Genomic DNA, 19,765 nt, shown 5'->3' on the forward strand with positions numbered 1-19,765 from the left:
CGCTCAGGGGCTCAGGAAGGCAGGACAGGTGCGAGGGCAGGAGAGCCAGAAGGCAGGCGGGGACCAGGGCAGCGGAGGGAGCCAGCAGTAGCGAGCCCCAGCGAGCTGCAGCGAGCCCTGACGCAGTTTTTACACCCCCGGCAGATATATATTTTATACCCCAGAGTCTGCCCGAGGACTGGGAACCATTGGCCCAGTCCAGCCTTTCTTTGCCGTCCAGTGGCGGAGACCTTTCCGCGACCTGATGGGACAAGCTCCCGCACAGTGTCTCCTGCTGCCTGCCTCATGGGAGGTGTTGCCAGGCGAAGTCCTCCCACAGACAAGGGTTCCTCTAGTTGCCTCCTGCACATGGCACATGTGTACCCCTCCTCCACCTGCCTCTGACAACCACTGTTGAGGCTTAACAAAACTGAGTTGGCTCCTCACAAATAAAGACAGAAAAAACCCTCCAAGGTTCTAAACGCACTTGAGATGTTCTGAAATGCTGAGGAATTTGTCATGGATGGGCAGGTTAGAAGAATGCCATTAAATCACAGCCAGTCTCCAGACAAGAAACTTTTTACAGGGACAAACTGAAAATGAAAGAATCGCCGTGAAGCAGAGAACCAGCAGTGCTATATGAAACAAGACCACAAACCCTTTCTTTGCTAACAACAGTCCTGAACTCTGCAACAGTTGTTACTCAAAGCCAAGTTCTTTCCTAAAAATAAAACCATCTTTCATTTCTGCTCACTTTTTCTTTTCATCTTAAAGTTGCTTTCTCACAGTAAGTAACCTTAGCCTAAATTTTCTTTACTTTGAGCTGAGGACGTGCACGTGCTTTGCTGTCAGATGAGCCTCAGGACAGATGTATTAAAAGCAGGGTCTCAGACTTCCAAGAGCAGACAGGTACCAGGATAAGAACAATCATATCAAGAAACATTGAATACTCAAAGCTGTTTGACTGAGTCTTAAGAAACTGGTGACAGGATAAAATTTACAGGCTCCGGACTGAGATTCCCATTCAGCTATCCCTTATGGGAAGTTTTTTTAAACAAACAAACAAACCACCAGCAACAGCCCTTTGTCACATCTGTCAGTTGCACCTCATGGTTTGGGCACTGCCCTTATGTGTAACTGACAGTAAAGGATTGAAGAAGGGCAAAAGAATGAAAAGCAGAAGAGCATCCAGAGACAGATTGTTTCTCATGTTGGGAACAGACCACATATTTCTCCAGGGGACAGCAACCCTGGGGGTTTAGTACCCTGAAGACCCCCTGACATGGTTTAGATTCCATGCAGAATTGGTATTGATGTTACAATGATGTTGTGTGGTGGGATTTAAAATACCCCTAAGGCTCCTCTGCAAGGAGGAGCTTTGGGATGTGGGGAGGTCAGATGGAAACAAGACTTCTCCTCCCACGCCTGCTTTCCTTGCTGAGTAGATACAGGACAGTTGTGTTTTCTGCAGGTCCTGAACATGCACAAGATTTGTGGATGTTGCAGAAGTTTTGTGGACATTTCTGCACATTTTTGTCGTGCTTATCTAAGGAACCCACTCACCAACCATTCACCATCTCTGTCCTTTTTTGTCTGATAAAGGAGGGCAGCACAGCATTTCTACCCCAGCATCCACAGCCTGTTCTCATTTTCCCCTCCTGTTGTGTTACACATAAATGTGATATAAATTTTTTTTGGTCCAAAGCCAGACCTCTGGGACTCTCATAGATCTCCACAAGGTTACTCTCCAGGAGCTTTGAGTAAGATTTCAGGATATCGTCTCAGCTGAATAGTCTTTGTTCCATTCCTTTCTGTGAAACGAGTTATGATGATTTGCCTATTGAACCTGGATTTTATAGGAGAATAACAACACATAGGAAGACTGCACCCATTCAAGATAAAGACAGCAAACTGCTAAAAAAGCCATTTACATGTGAAGAGAGAAGACATAACTGATAATCAGCAAACAAATAATGTGTGCCACTGCCAGCAAACTCCTGTATGACCCTGCAAGAGTGAAGAGTTTTTTCCTGAGGCAAATACAGAGACAGGCAAATACAGAGACACAGACCAAAGCTGTGACACAGGAGGCTCCTGTCTGTATTTTTTTATTAGATCATCTCTTTCATGCAATAAATTTTTATGCCTGGATTTTCTTTGGCATGGATCATGACAAAAATGAGACAATCAGAGGAAAAATAATCAAATGCTGGAACGAAGACATTCTGAGAGTGATTGCAACACTTCAGAAAAAAAAATTCATAATTAAAGCATCAAAGGCAGATTCAGCAACCCTTCCTTACAAGCCTTGCTGTGTTTTTTCCTGACCCTGGTGACTCCCAACCTTTGGGGTCCCTTGTTTCCCTTTTCTGTGAGATATTCTAACTGGTTTTGTTCTACTCTAGAAATTCTTCTTTCCAGCACATGGAGTGTTAGTTAACTCTTAACCCTTGGGAGATAAAAAGAGTGTGTTTTTTAAATAAGGGAAGCAATCATTTCTCTAATCTTATCTTGTTTAAAGGAAAGGAAACAGCACCCTTTAGATGAGAAAGTTCATGTGAGGCGAAGCACTGCTCAAAATAGTCATACTTCAGAAAAAACATTACACCTTTTCTATTTAAAATAAATGAATTGAAAAACTTCAGTTCTCAAGCCTTATTTTTTTAATTTATTTTTTTCTCTTAATTTTTCTTGGTAAGAACGACAGAAAAGGTGGTGCTTTTCAAAGAGAAGAGCACCTTTGATTCCAGGCTGTAATGCTGGATTTGGGCTTTAATCCAAATAAACTGCTTGAAGGTGCAAATAATACCCAATTCTACTTCACTGATTCGTCTTATTTAATTGCAACTTTTTTTTTTTAAGGCAATATCTTAGCAGCTTATGAGGGAACCATGTGACACCTACAAAAAGAAATTGGCTGTATTACAGAGACTACCTTCTTAAAAAGCCACCCCACACAACTCTCTGTCCTCATAGCATTATTCTGCCTCACCAGACAACCACCTTACCTAATGAAAGGATTTAATTCATTTTATTTCTACAAAATGAGGCAGTGTTTTTCTGCACATTCTTGTTTAACCATGAGAAGTTTTAAGAATTTTTCTTACACTGTGTTTTTCTGCACAGGATTTAAACCACTTAATATTAGAATTATTCTGATTGTACAAATCTAACCCTGATGCAGATCCTTTTCTAGCAGTAAAACAGTGATTTATTCATACTCAGGAAAGAAAGAGGCTAAACCAGCATAGGGATCATTAATCCCAGCATAACTTTATCCCCAGCAGAAACTGTGGTATGTTGAAAAGAGGCGGAACTCTTTTGGTACAGTTATGCCTTTTTGATGTACAAGTGCAGACTGAGGGCTAACATTGAGCCTACAAATCCATCTCTTCCCAGTGACAAGACTCAAGTTATACCTGAAAATGTTTAATTTGTAAGTGTTAAAATTGTATTTTATATATGCAAATACAGTAGTCAAAGCAAAATAAATCTAATCTTTAAATTATCTTTTGTATTCTGGTCTGCAAACAAAACACTTTCCCACAATTATTTTTTCTTTTGAATGTGCAGAAAAAAAAGAAAAAATACATTAATTTTCTGTAAGGGATTGCCTGTACTCCATATACACAATCATGTTTTTTCTTGGAAAGGTTTATGATTCACTCCACAAATATGGCCAGACTTCATTTTATGCCATAAGTTTTCTCATGCCATTTGAATCAGGATTGAAAATAAATCAGGATGAACGATTCTTGGAAAGACCCCCAGTATGACTGCAGGCAACATAAATATTTGATCTGCTTTTTCATCTGTTTTCTTTTCTGGTTTTTTTTTGGTTTGTTTTTTTTTTTTTTTTTTTTTTCCCCCACATTCCATTTCTGATTTGGAGGCTGGGAAGAAAGGAACAACTTTCCATATGACAATAATATTTATTATCACTTTTGGTCTTTTTTTTGACCTTTCTTTCTCATTTGTAACTGAAAATTCAGGTACAATTATTAGGTTTTGAGTTGGGAGGGCTAAAGGGAGGCAGATGTAGAAGAATTAAGCAATATGCTTAGCAGGTAGAAAATCCATAGTTCATCCAGGACTATTAACTATGCAGCTATTATGTTTGTAAGCCAAGATAAATAAATTCACTCTGCTGTAGCCTGCTCAGTGTCCAGAGGATTAAACTAAAAAAAAACCCAATTCATTTTGTATTTCCATTCACTGGAGTTAAATCTATGGCAGGTTTGCTGAAATGGGGTCGGTATTTCATTGTTTCTTCCAGAAGCCCATTGACATCAGCTGGGATGTTTGCTCCAGCCTAGGAATGAGGAGGCAGAGTTGTGGAGACATTGAGAGCATGTGCCAAGTCAGAAGTCATGATGCCTCTGCATCAGTGCAGGGCAAAGATATTCAAAGGATTTTGGGACAAGCTCACCTGCCTTCTAGCAGTGACAGAGCTACACTGACACACTGTTAGATGGCCAGCAGCACCTCAGCAACTTTATCCAGAGCAGGGCCACCCTGTGTGCTGGGGGAAGTCTCAGTGTCACATCTGTCCTGGAGCTCTGTGCCCTGGGACATCTTCACACAGGCCACCTGCCTGAGCTCCTCCTGATGTTGGTTCTCAGGTTGACACAACATCTTTTCCTTCCCAGTCTGAAGGTTCCTAATAAGCTCCGTGTTCTTTTGCCATAAACCAATTTATATAAATAATTAAAAGACACCAAACCTGTGACAGTTAAACTGCTGCCTGCTCTGCTCTTGCCCTGGAAAAAAACACTTGAATATCACAAGGTGCTTGCCAATTCAACAGTCCTTGAAATATTTACTCAGCTGTTTCTTTCACTTCTTTCCCCAGTTCTTGACACTAAACAGCCACCCAGAGCTGCCTTGGAGCAGTTCAGCCTCCACTGCTGGTTTGTACCTGTTTTTTCATGCCATTATCAAACATATGGGACTAGCCTCTGCTGCTTATCTTCCTCGCCACTAATAGCTGCTTTCATAATTACATGAGGCAGAGTTAGGTGACCTGGGAATTCATGTTTGTGTTGCAATGGGATAGAAGTGCATTTAGATCATTACCACCAGATGTCCTGGCTCCTCATTTGCAGTAGGAAAAATAGTAAGTTCATCAAGTCTGTGGCCTTCAATCCCATTTGTGTGTGTGAGCTGCCCCCTAACTCCACCAGCCTCACTCACTAGCGTGACACAGCCAGCAGCTCCTGGGGTCAGGGACATCCATCATCTGTGCCTGTGGGCAGAAGCAGGCAGAGAATACACAGGAGAGGGAACTTTGCTTGGCTGTTTAACATGCTGGCCAGCCTTCATCATGTGAAGCACCAAGGCAGTGTATCCCACCAGACACAGCCAAAGCTGGGAGGAAGCTTGGGGCTTGAATTTACCACTGTGGCAGCTTACTGTTTCCAGAGCACCTGCATGGAGTAAGGTAAGATACTCATTCTCATAGACAGGTCCTCTCTCCTCCTGATATGCTGTTTAATTCTTCAGGACCATCGTTCCATGATCCACCCATTCACTTACAAATCAGTGTATACTAAAACTAAAAAAAAATGTAGAAGAATGGGCTAGTTCACAGAAGGGAACTTCTAATTCAGTTGCTTTAACTGTTAGCCTTGGGCTTGATCCAGCTACTTAAGCTTTTAACATCTTTCCAGATTTTGCCTGTTCTTCATGGCCAAGGCCTGCTTCAGGCAAAACGTTACAAGCAGGTGATAGCAGGATCACAGGTTCCAGAGGCAGCAGGCTCAGTGCTCTCCAAGTCAATGCAATGTGAGCTCATAGGAGTAAAAACTGCAAATCAGAGTGAGAACTACCGGGCTCAGCCCATCCTGAAATAGTGTTTCTAAATGCCTTACAATAGGTTCATACATTATTTATAGAGGATATAAAACATGTTTAGACTGTATGCATGACAGGCAGTTATGAACACAATAGAAGATGTCATACATGGTTACAAGCCACATTTCTAAATGACCTATTGACCTCTTCAGCAATTAATTAAAATGCATTAAAATATCTATTAATCATTCATTAACTCTTTATAAACAATAAATGAGGCTTAGTAAGAAGCAGGCCTGACTTGCTAATACCATGCTTCCAGAGAGTAAGTCAAATTTAGATGTGAAATGAGCAGGTGCTGTTGCCCAGAAATTCCCCTGACCTGATTTGGCCTCGTTTATGGCAGCACATTCCCAGCTAATGAGCAGGGTAGAGGGGCAGCCCTCCCTGGGCAGGCAGCATTTGCAGAGGTCTCTCCCAGTGCCAGCAGCTCACGCTGGTGCTGAGGGAGAATTTGGTGAAAGGTCAAGCAGCATTTTTTGGGGTGGACACAGCTCGAGGGCTGCAGAGCCATGGCAGTGCCTGCAGCCCTGGGCAGAGTCCTGTGTTGAGCAAAATGCAGAGGCCCCGAACCCCTTCCATTGGTGGGAATATTTATTCAAATGTCAGCAACTGTGGGCAGGAGAACTTTAATTATTCATCTGTGCCCAGTAAATTTTAACAGAGGGAAACAAACAGTGCTGCAGATAAGCAGCCCGGGGTTTGAACCTCTGCTTTATTTAGCTGGGAACATGGGAAGGTGCTGGAGAAACAGGTTTTGTTCCAATCTCTCAACCCCCAAGCTTCACAAGTGCAGTATTTACTGTGCCAGACTCCTTAATATGTCTATATTTAATTCCGGTAATGTTCCATAACCACTATAATAAAAAACAAGCACTAGAATGATTCTCCATCTAAATCACATAATGGAGGAGACTAAGGGGAGCAACTTTTATGGGAGATTAGTCAAAATAAATAACTATTAAGCTAGTCCACTGTTAGGAGTGGGCAGTGTGGAGATAAAAACATTTTCTCAGCTGGAATACAGTAATTACTGCACAGTTCTGCACTGCTGCAAGCAGAGCTGCTTCTACTCCAATGCATGAATTGCAGTTTATGTAAATGAGGAAGAATAGACTAGAAAATTAAACCATGGTAAGTTTTTTTCTTGTTTTTTAACAATCAAAATTAACACAAGTAATAGGACCCTGTATCACTGTCACCTATCCTGGGTAACAGTTGCAAGAACAAACTAATTTATATTCTGGCATGTCCAGTTCATAGATATTTCTTCCCTTTTCCCTTCCTCTGGCTGTAACACTATTTAAACGAAAAATTAATTTCTACTTGACATCAGTAAGTAAATAACAAAACTGGATTAAGCAGCTCTGGTCCCACACGAGGCTAAACACATTACAGAAATTTTCAACATACATGGTAGGGAAGCAGTACATTCACCTCCTCTGCTCTAAGCTGCATAGGAGGGAGATGGCAAAACTGCCAGTTCAAAGAAAGACAGTCCACATCAAGCCCCATTATTTGATGAAATTATAAGACCTTTTAGGGGATACGTGCTGCTAAGAGCAGATTGGTTAAATATTTCATAATTTGCATTGAGGTGGTTGTACCTGTACTTTGCACATCAGTTGATGTCACATGGGTGACAGTATCACAGCAAAGATGGCATTTTAATTAATAGCATAGAATCATTGGAAAATCCCTCTAAGATCACCAAGTCCAACCATTAACCCAGCACTGCCGAGCTACCACTAAATCCATGTTCCTCAGTGCCACAACTGCGTGGCTTTTAAGCACTTCCAGGAATGGAGATTCCACCACTGACCTAGACCACCCGTTCCAGTGTTTGACAATGCTTTTGGTGAAGAAATTTTCCTTAATATCCAATCTAAACCTTCCCAGGTCCAACATAAGGCTGTTTCCTCTTGTGCTGTTACTTGTTACCTGGGAGAAGAGCCCAACCCTCACCTGGCTACAATCTCCTTTCAGGTGTTGTAGAGCCATAAGGTCCCCCCTGAGCCTCCTTTTCTCCAGGCTAAACACCCCCAGCTGCTCCCAAGGAGACTTGTGCTCCAGCCCCTTCCCCAGCTCTGCTGCCCTTCTCTGGACACACTCCAGCACCTCAGTGTCTTTTGTGGAGTGAGGGGCCCAAAACTGAACCCAGGATTTGAGCTGTGGCATCATCAGTGCCCAGTACGGGGGGACAGTCAGGCCCAGGTCCTGCTGATACAGCCAGGATGCTTTGAGTTAAAAAAAAAGTTCAAATCTATGAAACAGGAAGCTGGACCAACATCTATAGCCTGAAACTAAAGCTACAATCTCCAGCCCCCAGACACAGGCTGCAAGGGACAGTGACAGCAGATGACATGGTCCCAGCAACACAGGCACATACCCTTGCTTTCATTACTTTCACCAGAGAAAAGGTGTTTATAATGCTCAGAAGCAGTCAAAAAGAAAGGGAACCTGATCTGGCAGGCATTTTAAAAGGGTGTAATCCTGCATACCTGAAGAACTACTTCCCCCCATCATCAGGGAGCCACGCTAATGAGGCTGGTTCTGCTGGGCACAGGCTGATGTCAGTAGCTGTCAGCCTGTGCAAGTGACAGGCTTTAGTTCAATGCAAAGGAAATAAAACATGTCAGCAAGAATACTGTACAGTCAGGCTGCAAAGGCTGGTTTAAAATCTGCAGTTACAGCAGGACATGTGGCAGTATTTTAGCAGAAATCTGGCTGGCTGTTGCACACTGAGCCCTGCTGAGTATTCATACTAGGGGTAATGTTTTCACTCCGTGCAGAACTCTAAACTAATGGAAAAAACCCACTTAAAATATGTCTGATTATCTTGAGGAATGCTAAAACAGTGTTGGAAAATGACAGCATTCACGACACAAGGCTGGAGCTGGAGCTGAGACAAGCAGATTAATGCCTCCTGTTTACCACAATAGTTTTAGTAGAAAATGAGCTAATTTGTATAAACTACTGGCCAACAGATGAAGTTTTGCAAGTCTTGCTAAGGAGGAAACAGATTCAAAACAAGAAGTGGGTTTTTTGGGTACTTAGGACTGTAGGAATATGCAGCATTCATCAGCTAGTGATACAATACAGAGGTCTCTCAGGTGTTTGCACCATCAAACCATAGACACCAAGTTTCTGATGTGTTTGCCCTAGGTAAGCCAAGTTAGAGTCCTTACACCCTGATTAAAACATGAAGCTTTACGAGACAGGAGAGCTCCTCAGGCTTCTGAATTTCTTTCTGCTCTTTCAGAGCAGATATAAAGCACCAGGGATCTGAATCTCCCTCTGAAGTGTCTGAGGTTCTCCATCTGCTGCAGGGAGCCTGGGGTTACCAAGGTCTTAGTGTAGGCACTGCAGAGAAGTGTCTAAGATTCAGCTGAATTAATCCCCTTTCCTCTTCTGTGGCCATGCTTTGAACAAACTTCTAACCTCAACAGGGGAAGCCTTACGAGCTTTACCAACCTACCTCAACATTGAAAAATATTCCTTGCGGTTCAGAGGAAGCTTGAACACACTTTGGAGTTCACTCATCTTTTAGAAGGACTCCTATTGCTACTGTCAGCCGGCCGAGCTGACTTCCCTCTGGAGTAGCTGCAGTTTTTTTTCCTCTGCTCCTGGGGATGATGTTAGGGCTGCAGCACTTGTTCTGCCTTCAGGCAGACAAGGACTTGTGACAGGCAATACATATGGAATGGGAATCCTGGCATCACAAAGCTTCAATTGTCATATGGGACTCAGAAGAGATGGTAGCTGAGCAGTACTCACCCTTTCATCCAAATTTAGGGCCCTTTAAGCAGTTAACAGCTGCTTTTCAGCTTTGGCTGCAGCATCTCTGGGCTCTAATGATCCATTTAGGTCTATAGGCACGCAGGAAGGCATATAGAGCATGACACGTACCAGTAAAAAAAATAACATGCAACAATGTCTTTACTAGGTCAACTTCCTGCTGGATCAAGAGTGGATCATTTGAGCAAATGCAAAGGCAAGTGAAGGCTGAAGAGTTTGGGACAGATCTGTACTATAGAGGGGGTTAGTTTCAGTCCCATAGGCTTAGACTTTGCATTGCAGCAATGATTTTGGCTTCTTTTTTTTCTTTCTCTGCTGTGCTTATTCTTGAATGTTCACAGCAGCCCTTTGGCGTTTCAGCAGGCAGAAAACCCAAAGACTACAGCTGTGCTTCCAGCTTGTTCCAAGAACTCCACTTGGCTGAAACTAAATTACAATGTTTGTAAAATTGGAATATCCTCTTTCAGTCACATCCCTCACAAAAACCAAAGTGACATGCCAAGAAGCCCGAAAGACTAAAACCAAACAAACACATTCTAAAATAACCCTATCTGCTACCAAAGCAGCAGCAGCACATGCTGTTCTGTACCTTGAAGCTGCTGAGCAGCTCTAATTGTGAAATGTAGAGTCAAGTCGCCCTCTCCAAGCTCACATGTGACAGTAATAACCCTCTCTCACTCCACCGTTCATCCCCAAAGAGTACATCAGGCAAGAGCCCTTTCCAGCCCAAAGAGAGTGTGTGGCCAGGGAGAGAAGCCAGCTTGGTGACCTCTTCAGGTTCAGCTTATGGCCTCCACCCATCCTTGTCTTGACCAAGGTAGCTAGAAGCTGTTCTTGTTGCGACCATTTAGAAAGCCCTTTTCCTGTAGTAACTTGAAAGACAGATTAAGAAGCCTGACTTTAAGGCACAGGTTCCTCTCAACTCCTTAAATATGTGGTTACATTTGGTTTGACAGTGACACTCTTATTTTGGCTCCCTCGTTAATAGACACCATAGCAATGTCTAACAACACAACCACACACTACTTCTCTACTGGTACACAGAATGCACATGTAGGGGGTCAGGATTCAGCTCGCACAGGTAACTGCAAAACTGGCATTTTCTAACTTTGATTTCTTGTTTTCCAATCTAAATAACACTATTAGTGCAGAGGAGTTCTATACATAATTATATAGATTGTAATGGTAGAGGGAGGAATCAGGACCCCATCGAGCTGGTATTATACAAATATACAAAAGATGGCCTTTTTGAAATCCACAGGAGGACTTTCAACCTCTCCCAGAACAACCACTCTTTATACATGACTCAGTGACAGAATGTGGTGGTATTGTACAGAAAGGTTTTTTATGGCTCTGAAGCTACCCTAGTCAGAAAATCTCAATCTGTTAGTCATCTTGAACAAAATTGCTTCATTTGTCAGTGCTAATGATCACAGTCATCACATTGTTTCGGGTGGAAAAGACCTTTAAGATCATCCAGTCCAACCATTAACCGAGCACTGCCAAGCCCACCTCTAAACCATGTACCCAAGTTCCACATCCACACGTCTTTTGCATCCCTCCAGGGATGGTGACTCAACAACTTCCCGTGATTAGCCTTTTGAAATTTTTACCCACTAACTTTAGGCTCTTTTATAATATTGCTGAGAGAGAGACAGCTAGGATGGCACAGGTTTGCTATGGAAACACAGTGATTTGTCATAAGCATAATTGGTCTGACATCACAAAACTTCCATCAGAGACGACATGAGAGCATGCCTGCTAGAGAGCTGCCAAACAATTGTTTTCAAGAAGCAGTTTCCTCAAGCAGTAGCAAGTGAAGGCAGAAGGCAAGTTGTGAACTAGCTGATGAAAATCATCATTCTAAAATAACAGCAGCTTTAAGTTTAGACATTGTTATACAAGTAAAAGTGTAATGACAAGGACATATCTCCCAGTGATAGTATGTGACCATTCCTGGTCAGCAGTGAGGCTGACATGGCATTTATTAGCAGTGGGTTACTGCTATTGCTATCTGTGCTATTGCTTTCTCCTAGAAAGGAATTTGGGATAGCAGCTGTAGCAGAATCATTTTAAGTGTACTTGTTTTGCAATCCTATGCATTTATAATGAAAAAAATATAGGTTATATGCACTGGAGATCTAGACAGAGCTAAGCAAAATTGGAAGGAAGAAGACTTAAAGGAAGAAAGGTGCCCATGGAGCTAGGATTATTTAAAATCACCAGATCGGGAACTTTAGTCTCTTTGTATCTCAGTTCCCTAGCCAGGATACTCATTAAGTACACAAGCTTTTCAACACTGATTGCAAAAAGCATGTAAGTAAATAGGCAGAGCGAGATAACATGGCTAAAGTCTGATGGACAGGGCCTTATTCTTCAACAAATATGCCCAAGTTCTCTTATGTCCATAAAACACTAAGCTACTGATTTCTGTAACTCTAAATGTAAATCCAGAATAATTCTGCTTTTAGATTTGGACAGATTTAGCACAGATCAGAAAAATCCTTAAAGTTTCATGTTTTGTTAAGGAAAAAAGCAAAGGTCAAACAGAACACAATTCATATTGACATTAGGAGCTGGCAGTCCAAAGAGCAGAATCAGGTCTGTGTTTCCAGGGCATGCCAGTGCCACCTGACAGGGTTGATCACTCATTGGGTCAGTCTGTGTCCAGTGATTTTAACTACACAGAGAATGTCGGACTCATTTTAGTACCTGCTCCATGAAATCCTCCACAGAGGTAGAGCTTCCCTTCCACAGAGCCTGCGCTGGTAGAGTTTGTCCGTAAGGAGAGGAGGGGAGAAGGCATAGGGGGTCCATCCCTCCAAAAGTCTCCATCAGGGTTATAAATCTCCACTGCATCAAGACATTTCCGTGTCTGTCCTCTGTCATAACCAAGGCACCCAATTCCTCCTGCAAAAGATACGTAGGTCAAATGTAGCAGTCTCATGCTCTGCTGAAAAATACATTGCTGGCTGCTTTTTCTGTTTGCATCTTCTCATCTCCCACTCTTTCCTCTTTGCAGCTTCAGAAGTTTGTGAGAGAACACAAAACAGAAGCTACAGCACGTTATCCACAGACACCAAAGCAAGATCCTTTCTGAAGTCTCGTATCAAAGGAAGGACAAGCAGAATGTCTCCAAAACACAAAGGTATTTTGTTTTGTTTTCTTCCCATATGGTAGAAGCTGTCAGAATTATTTGTTCTATTTGCTGGACAAATTGCAATGGATCAAAACCTATTTTTCAAATACCGCTGGTGGATTTGACCCTCACACAAGTTAACCAACAATCATTTGCATTTGTTGGTTTTCTACAATAAAAGAAAAATATTACACCTATCTCTTAAGGCAAATTACACCTATTTCCTAAGGCAAATGAACTTCCAGGAACAAACTCATGCAACACACGGGAGTGCCAGCTGAGTGACTAGCAACAAGCCCTACTGTTGAATGGTTAATTAGGGTGCTTGAAGTCAGTGTGCAGGATTGAAGCAGATCTGCTGGGACGGGCTGCAGATACACCTGAGATCCCCATGCACACTGGAAACACTGTACCCTGATAGTGCTGTGCAAACACTGCCTTTCCAAATCCCTTCCAGTGATCAAATCCACGTTTTGAATGCACAGCCTTTGGTTCTCGGGAATTAATATGCTGACGTCCCCGTGCAGGTTTTCCATCTGCCAATGGACACAATACCCTGTAATGAGCACTGATGGCGTTCTTTTGTGCTTGTGTGTGTTTGTGACCACTTTTAAACATAAAATGACTGCAGTAGGCAAGCCATTTCCACATGAAGGCTAGCATTCCAGATACACGTGTAGGGCTGCTCAATTGTGCAAATCCAAAATGCATTGTAAGCATGTAATTATGTCCTTGCATATGCAAAGGGAAAGGACTGCAAGTGCAACCTGTGCTGGTTCAGCTGCTTTTAAAATATATTGCCCCTAGTGCTGTTAAGCTGGTCTGTCAGAGAAATGAGCCCCTAGTGCTCCAAGTTCTACTTGCATATGATTTTTCATCTACCTCTTAAAATGGACAGTGTTATTTTTTATGTCTTTTGTGCATTCTCCAAAAGTGTTTGCAAGAGGCAGCTACCTATAAATGGGGACCACAATGCTCCAGGTTTGCTAGCACTGTATTCCTGATCTGTATTTTAGAGTCAGGCAAAGATAAAATCAGTTAAACTTGCATCAGAGCAGAAAATTTAGAATAAAATTCAGTGTCCATTATCATCAGCCGGAAGTTTTCCTCTGGCTGAAATTAACAGCATTTTATTTCGTTCAGTATTTGAATTTGAAAACCTTCACTGAGTTTGGTTTTCAGCTCCCTTTCCAGCACAGCAAATCTTGACTTGCCTCAATAGGACCACCAGCAAGGTCCTTGCAGTTTGTACTAGATACCCCTTAGTGTGTGCTTACACCAGGCTGGCATCCAAATGTGTTCAGTATTACCTTAACACCCTCAACTAAAGCAGAATTTGCTCTAATGGGCTCCTCCTCTGAGGCTTGATTCACCTAAGAGAGCTGGTACAGGGATTAACTGTGGTCATGGAATTTTGCTAATCATTTCCATGCCAAAAAGGGAAGCATCACCCTGCTGAGCCCTTCTCATGATGGAGTCTCACTGAGCTATTCCTTGGGGTATTTCAGAATTCAGACATTTACTTATTGTATTGTTCTTTATGCCAGAAGCATTACCCTCTCCTATGCAGTCTTTTCCACTACTCCTTAATGCCTCATTAAAGAGGTGCCACTCTTAGGACAGGACAATATTCCCCTAAATTTATCTAGAAAGGCTTTAAGAGCTAATAACATTTTTTAACTGATTAGGCTATTTAATTAATTGCTTATCTCATAGGGTTTCTTATTGTACAGCTTCCATTGGCAGATTCACAGAGTACAGCATGCAAGACAATTTGCCACCAGTTTATGTACACTCCACAGACTGCAGTGTAACGCAGAGAGAGATTCTCAAGGCAGTTTTAACTGGGAATCAATAATATTAAAACTCCCCACTGACTAAATTGACCCTTTCAAAATACAGCTTTGTGGTGCCAAAGACAGATGGCTGCTGGTTATCAAGCTAGATACTCTTAAATTAGCCCAGGTGTTACTGAAGAACATGCACTCACCCAAAAGAAAAGTCTTCATCTGAAAAATGAAAAAGGTCCTTGTTCAATCAGAGGAATAAATGGTACCAGTTAGGGAATGCATGCAGCGTGTCAGAAACCAATAACTTTGCTGATTGCCTTATTATTTCAAGCAGGGAAGGGGAGGTGAACAAAATGGCCCTGAACTTTTCTAGAAGCATAATAGCTGTTTATTTCTTACTGTGTTTTTATTGTAATTTTCTAAATAGAGTAACTGTGGGACAGGTAACTTCAGAAAGAACACAGATAATCAGGTACAAAACTGACACAGCAGTCAGTGACTTTTTGCAAAAAAACCTCACAACCATTACCTGTCAGTGAAGACATTCAGTTGCCAGTCCAGGGGATCCACCACCAAACATTTTTCCTGTATAGTTATTAGAAAAGTAGCTTTTCTATTGGTGCTTCTTCTCAAAAATGCCAGAGCTGCTACATGTTTTCAAGCATTTATGAAACCTTCATGGGGTGGTTTAAGCAACTTATATTTAACCTCCTTTAATCCTGTCTTTATCAGAGACAGTCCTGAAGGTACAGAAATATCTCTATTTTATTTAAGCCCTGCACAGATATTCCAGCTAAATCCAATTTCATATTCAATTTACAAGAACAAAAATAAGTTCTCAACAAATAGACAGGAAAAAGGAAAAAATCAGAGGGGAGTAAAATTTAATTTTCAAGCTTAGAAAAAGAGCATTCTGGAAAACAAGAAATCACGAACTTCAACCTCCTCTCCTAAAGCAATGCTAACACTGCAATGTCACAAAGAAAGGAACTGAGGATATCAGACTCTCTGAGCACTGCTTTGCAGTGTTCCCAGATGCAGTAGTTGAGAATTACTCCTGTGAGAAAATATATTTCTTCCTCTATGGAAATGGATGTCTCCAGACTCTTTCCAAAGAACCAAATAAAAAAATCAGCAACAACAACAAAGTCTCAAATTTAAATTAATTCACATCTACACCCAAGTGGAGGAATCTCACATTAAACAGGCTATTCATCATCCACAGTGTATATACCAGGCAAAACTTCAAATTGTCAGAAAAAAACCCTTGCTGTGTCAGACAGCTCTGGCCACTGTCTGCTCCATCACTCAAAAGTCCAGATCATCCTGTCTCACTGGCTTCTTCATTCAGATTTATGAAACCATTAGGAAAGCAAGTGGAGATGTAGGGGACTAAAGTTAAGACCATGAAGATTGTCTTTAGCTCAGGTTCTCTGGATAGAGCAGCAGAAGAACGGAGCTCATGCTCTGCTCCTACAGGAGCCCCTACATAAAGTGGAGGTGACTTTTAAGGAGCTAAGGCAGGATGCAGAAAAGAGGGCATAGGGGTTTATGTAATTTGAGGGATATTCTTGTGCCAAGTGATCCATCAGCAGTGTGTGGTGTACTTGTGATTGTGCCTTAAGCCACCCAGAACTATAGATGGGGTCAGTAAAACACACCTGCTGCAGTCACAGCCTCCTGGGAGTCCCAGCAGGTGTGCCAAGGGCAGCAATGCCTATTTCCATGCCCATGGTGTGGGGAGGGTCCCTCATTAAGCCACACTCATGAAGAGCAGGTAAATTCAATCCCACCCGGTTCAGTTCTCTGCCCAAAGCCCAATTATGTGTCCTTTGTGCAGGGAAGATGGATTTCTCACTGGGAGTTTTGAACATTTCTGTCATTATCACATTGATCACAGCAGAGGATTTAGTCCCAGAACTGAGTCTTCCCTTCCCTTACAAACACACCCTTTCAACACTTTAGGCTTTTTACAACATGCACTTTCCCTAGGAGATATTTCAGATGCCTCTGAAGGACGAAAAAATTCCAGTGAAGCCACCTTTGTGTTCCCCAACCCATTAATGCTTGAGAGCTTTCCATGTCACACTTGGATGAGTCTGCAATCAAATATACTTTCAAGGGCACTCTATAAGCAGTGGTTCTAATGGACTTTAAATTTAACATGAAGCTCCATTAGTAAAATAAATATATAAATAAAATACATGATCTTTATTAAGAAGTCAGGATAAAGAAGACAAGCCTTTGATGCAAGAAGGCAGGGCAGGTGATGTGATTAGCACATCTTCAGCATTTCAATGAGGCACAGTTCTGTGCCATGCTCTACCCACACACTGCTCGTAGCTGGCTGAAAGCAAAGCACCCACCTTGGGCTGGGGTCAGCTGCCTCTCCCTTACCCCGTGCTCATTTGAGAAGAGCAAATGCAATTTAGAGCCACATCAGCCCTAATAACAGCACAGCCTTCCAGCACTTGGAATGTGTAAATGACGGTGAAGTGGTAAAGAGTCACTGGCAATAATTGGTTCAGCAGTTGCAAAGGCAAAAACTGCTTTAGGGATCTCTGAATATTTCTATAGGAGTGAGCCTGACATGCAGTCGAGTTCCAAGAAACAGGGAACATTCCAGCACCCACTGACTTCACCCGTGTCCCCGATACAAAGCGGGCACTGCCACAGAGCAATTGCACTTCTAAGCCACATCCACACCGAGCTCTTATGGAATTAAATTTGCCAGGCAGCCAAGTCCAACAAGGACAATTTCTTTTCCTCCAGGAAAACCACACAGATGTTAAGTCTAGATTGCTCATTGCACAAACAGGATGGTTGAACAAAATAACTCCTACAAGGTGGCTGGGGGTCCACGCAGGGCTGTGCTCCATTGAGACTGGCTACTAGATTCACACCATAGTGTTCCCCTGCCAACAGATGTCTGAAATTAGACATGCACTGCTGTCTCTCAGACAGAGCAGTGTATCAGGGAACAACAAGAGCAGAGCTGTTTCCAAAGGGAAGTTGAGGCAGGTCATGAGCTCACCGTGAGGGCACAGCTCCACAGAAGCTGAGACAGGCAATTGCAGAAGGTCCTACCAGCAGCTGTCAGGCAAAGGCAAGGAAGGAGCTGGCCCCTCATGCCTGTATTTAACAGATGCTCCTGGACCTGTGGGCAAAAGGGGTGGGTGGAGGCCCCAGGTGATGCTGCTCAGGATGATCAAGATCTGTTAGTGCCCTCAGGGTACTCACTGTTATTCTTTATCCTAAAACTCAGATCACAATACCAAGCAATGTGTACTCTTACTAATGCCTCTTTGAATTTTTATCAAAGGAACCTGGGAAATGGGAAAAAAAAAAAAATGTAACTCTTCAACAAGCAAATTAAATCCAAGCTTTGTCTCCTGTAATTCATTATTAAATTGATCTCTGGAATGCACAATGGATTTAATAGTGCTAATCTCTTATGTAACATTTCCGTTCATTACCAGCACTCAAACTGACTCTCAGCAGTTACATTTCCCTCTCACTGTCTGCTAAGCAGGGCTGCATAGCTGGTGTCTCAGAGAAATGAGGGAGCCATAAACCAGCTCTGGCAGGCACTTCCAAAGATGAAACTGAGGAGCACTGTCAGCCTTTGCTAACCCAGAGCACAGCAGATGAGGCAATGCAGCTCGTATAAGACATGAGGCCAAAAGATTGATTAGAAGCAGGGCTGAAAAACCAGATGATTTTCTTCCTAAACATGGTCAATATTTCAGATGCAGGTCCTTCTTTTCTCATGAAATGCCTTTTCTAATTCCCTTTGATAATTCTTAAGTGTGTAGAAAGCAGTTCCAATCTCATCTATCAGACCAATTATTTTGCCTATTTTTGTTCCTCCCTGCACATGGGTGCTTTGGAGGCTGTTGCACAGGTATAAAAGCTCAGAATCAGACCCATAATCTGCTACTTGTCAGAAGTCCAAAGCATATTTATAAATAGACATGTTTATTTTAAAAGAAAGTGTTATTCAAATGCACAGTTAATACTCAAGCATGAAAGCTAAAATGTCTCCTTCCAGCTCCTCCTACACACACTTTCTTTTCCAGAGAGACCCCAAAGTACATATTCAAATAAGTATTTTATGATCAAGACATTCAGTATTTAATTGAACCTCAGTTAACTGTTTAAAACTTTTAAAAGAAGCTTTCAGCAAGAACCTGGGGGGAAAAATCCCCAAGCTGTAAGAGGTAGGATGCCAGTCTGAGGAGGATAAACAAAAATTCTTTGGCTCCTAAATCTTCCCTAATAGGATTTCTCATTTAAGTCCTTCAATATGTTATTATTTATAAAGCAGAAATTATACAGCATAAAAGCAACACATGGTTAAAGCTGTCATGGTGATACAACATTTTTTTACCAGTGACCTGTATTTCAGAGACAGTAGTTCTACTGAGTGTGTTTTAACATAAGTAATGAATATGGCGTTCGAATGCATTCGTTTGGATAATTTTCCTAATTTGTATGTTGGCTGTGATAAGTTTTCAGAGAAGTAGCTGGAAAGGATATTTTTTTAAGTGAGAGATTAAAATGCATGACCTTAAATAGAGCCCTCCCATCTGGTTTTCTTCCAAAAGTGTCTCAATTGCCTCTGTCATTAAGAACACAATACTGCTCTTTCTTGGGCTTTCCAACGAATATAGTTATGTTCCTGGGAAAATATGGAGAGAAAGAGCTGAGACCAGTGAAAAGAGATGAATAGGAGAAAGGATTTTGAGCCTTAGGAAATGCTGTTCATTTACTTATGAGGATTATGTATGGTGTAAGCATGAGATTCTCTAGGAACATTACACAACAAACAGACAATTATATTGCAGGACTGCTGATTAAGACACACGGTACAGGTTCTTGAACAATGCTATTACTCAGACCAAAAACTGATCTATTTCTCATTTTCCTTCCATCAGTGTGACTCTAGAATAATTCTTTTTAAGTCATTAGGGTTTTACATGCTGGAGCTGGCAATTAGGCTGGGAAGGTTTTTGGACAGTGACTATGTACTCTGTGCTGTGCCAATAGGACTTTTCAGAAATTAACACTTCAAAGGCTAAGCATCAGGTTCTGATCTGGGTGAGAATAAAATGAGCCTGACACAACACAACTGCCATCAGCAGGCTACTTACTAGAGATTTACACCTACATGGATGAGAACAAAAATTAGACTTGTCTATCAAAG

The 19,765-nt window shown here is 42.0% G+C and overlaps 2 protein-coding genes across 9 annotated transcripts in view; one reads left to right on the plus strand and one right to left on the minus strand.

Moving 5' to 3' along the window:
* KBTBD12 (kelch repeat and BTB domain containing 12) overlaps window positions 1-19,765 on the minus strand; it is a 40,030-nt gene that overhangs the window by 3,751 nt on the left and 16,514 nt on the right. The window contains exons 5-6 of one of the 5 annotated variants that reach the window (XM_069028043.1): window positions 12,343-12,540; window positions 3,947-5,224 (exon numbers count right to left, since the gene is read on the minus strand). In XM_069028043.1, coding sequence (XP_068884144.1) covers window positions 5,202-5,224; window positions 12,343-12,540 — 221 coding nt within the window. In that variant the 3' untranslated portion in view covers window positions 3,947-5,201. Of the gene's footprint in view, window positions 1-3,946; window positions 5,225-5,436; window positions 5,785-12,342; window positions 12,541-15,190; window positions 17,475-17,593; window positions 17,873-19,765 lie in introns of those variants that run through there. The other 4 variants (XM_069028042.1, XR_011154723.1, XR_011154724.1 and 1 more) reach the window with 4 other exon arrangements.
* Window positions 5,233-19,765, plus strand: part of MGLL (monoglyceride lipase) — a 107,475-nt gene continuing 92,942 nt past the window's right edge. The window contains exons 1-2 of one of the 4 annotated variants that reach the window (XM_069028046.1): window positions 5,233-5,419; window positions 12,653-12,778. In XM_069028046.1, the coding sequence (XP_068884147.1) occupies window positions 12,760-12,778 (19 nt within the window). In that variant the 5' untranslated portion in view covers window positions 5,233-5,419; window positions 12,653-12,759. Of the gene's footprint in view, window positions 5,420-9,804; window positions 9,827-10,934; window positions 12,368-12,471; window positions 12,554-12,652; window positions 12,779-19,765 lie in introns of those variants that run through there. The other 3 variants (XM_069028048.1, XM_069028047.1, XM_069028045.1) reach the window with 3 other exon arrangements.

Source organism: Aphelocoma coerulescens, chromosome 12 (genome assembly GCF_041296385.1).
Source record: "Aphelocoma coerulescens isolate FSJ_1873_10779 chromosome 12, UR_Acoe_1.0, whole genome shotgun sequence".
Taxonomy (NCBI): domain Eukaryota; kingdom Metazoa; phylum Chordata; class Aves; order Passeriformes; family Corvidae; genus Aphelocoma; species Aphelocoma coerulescens.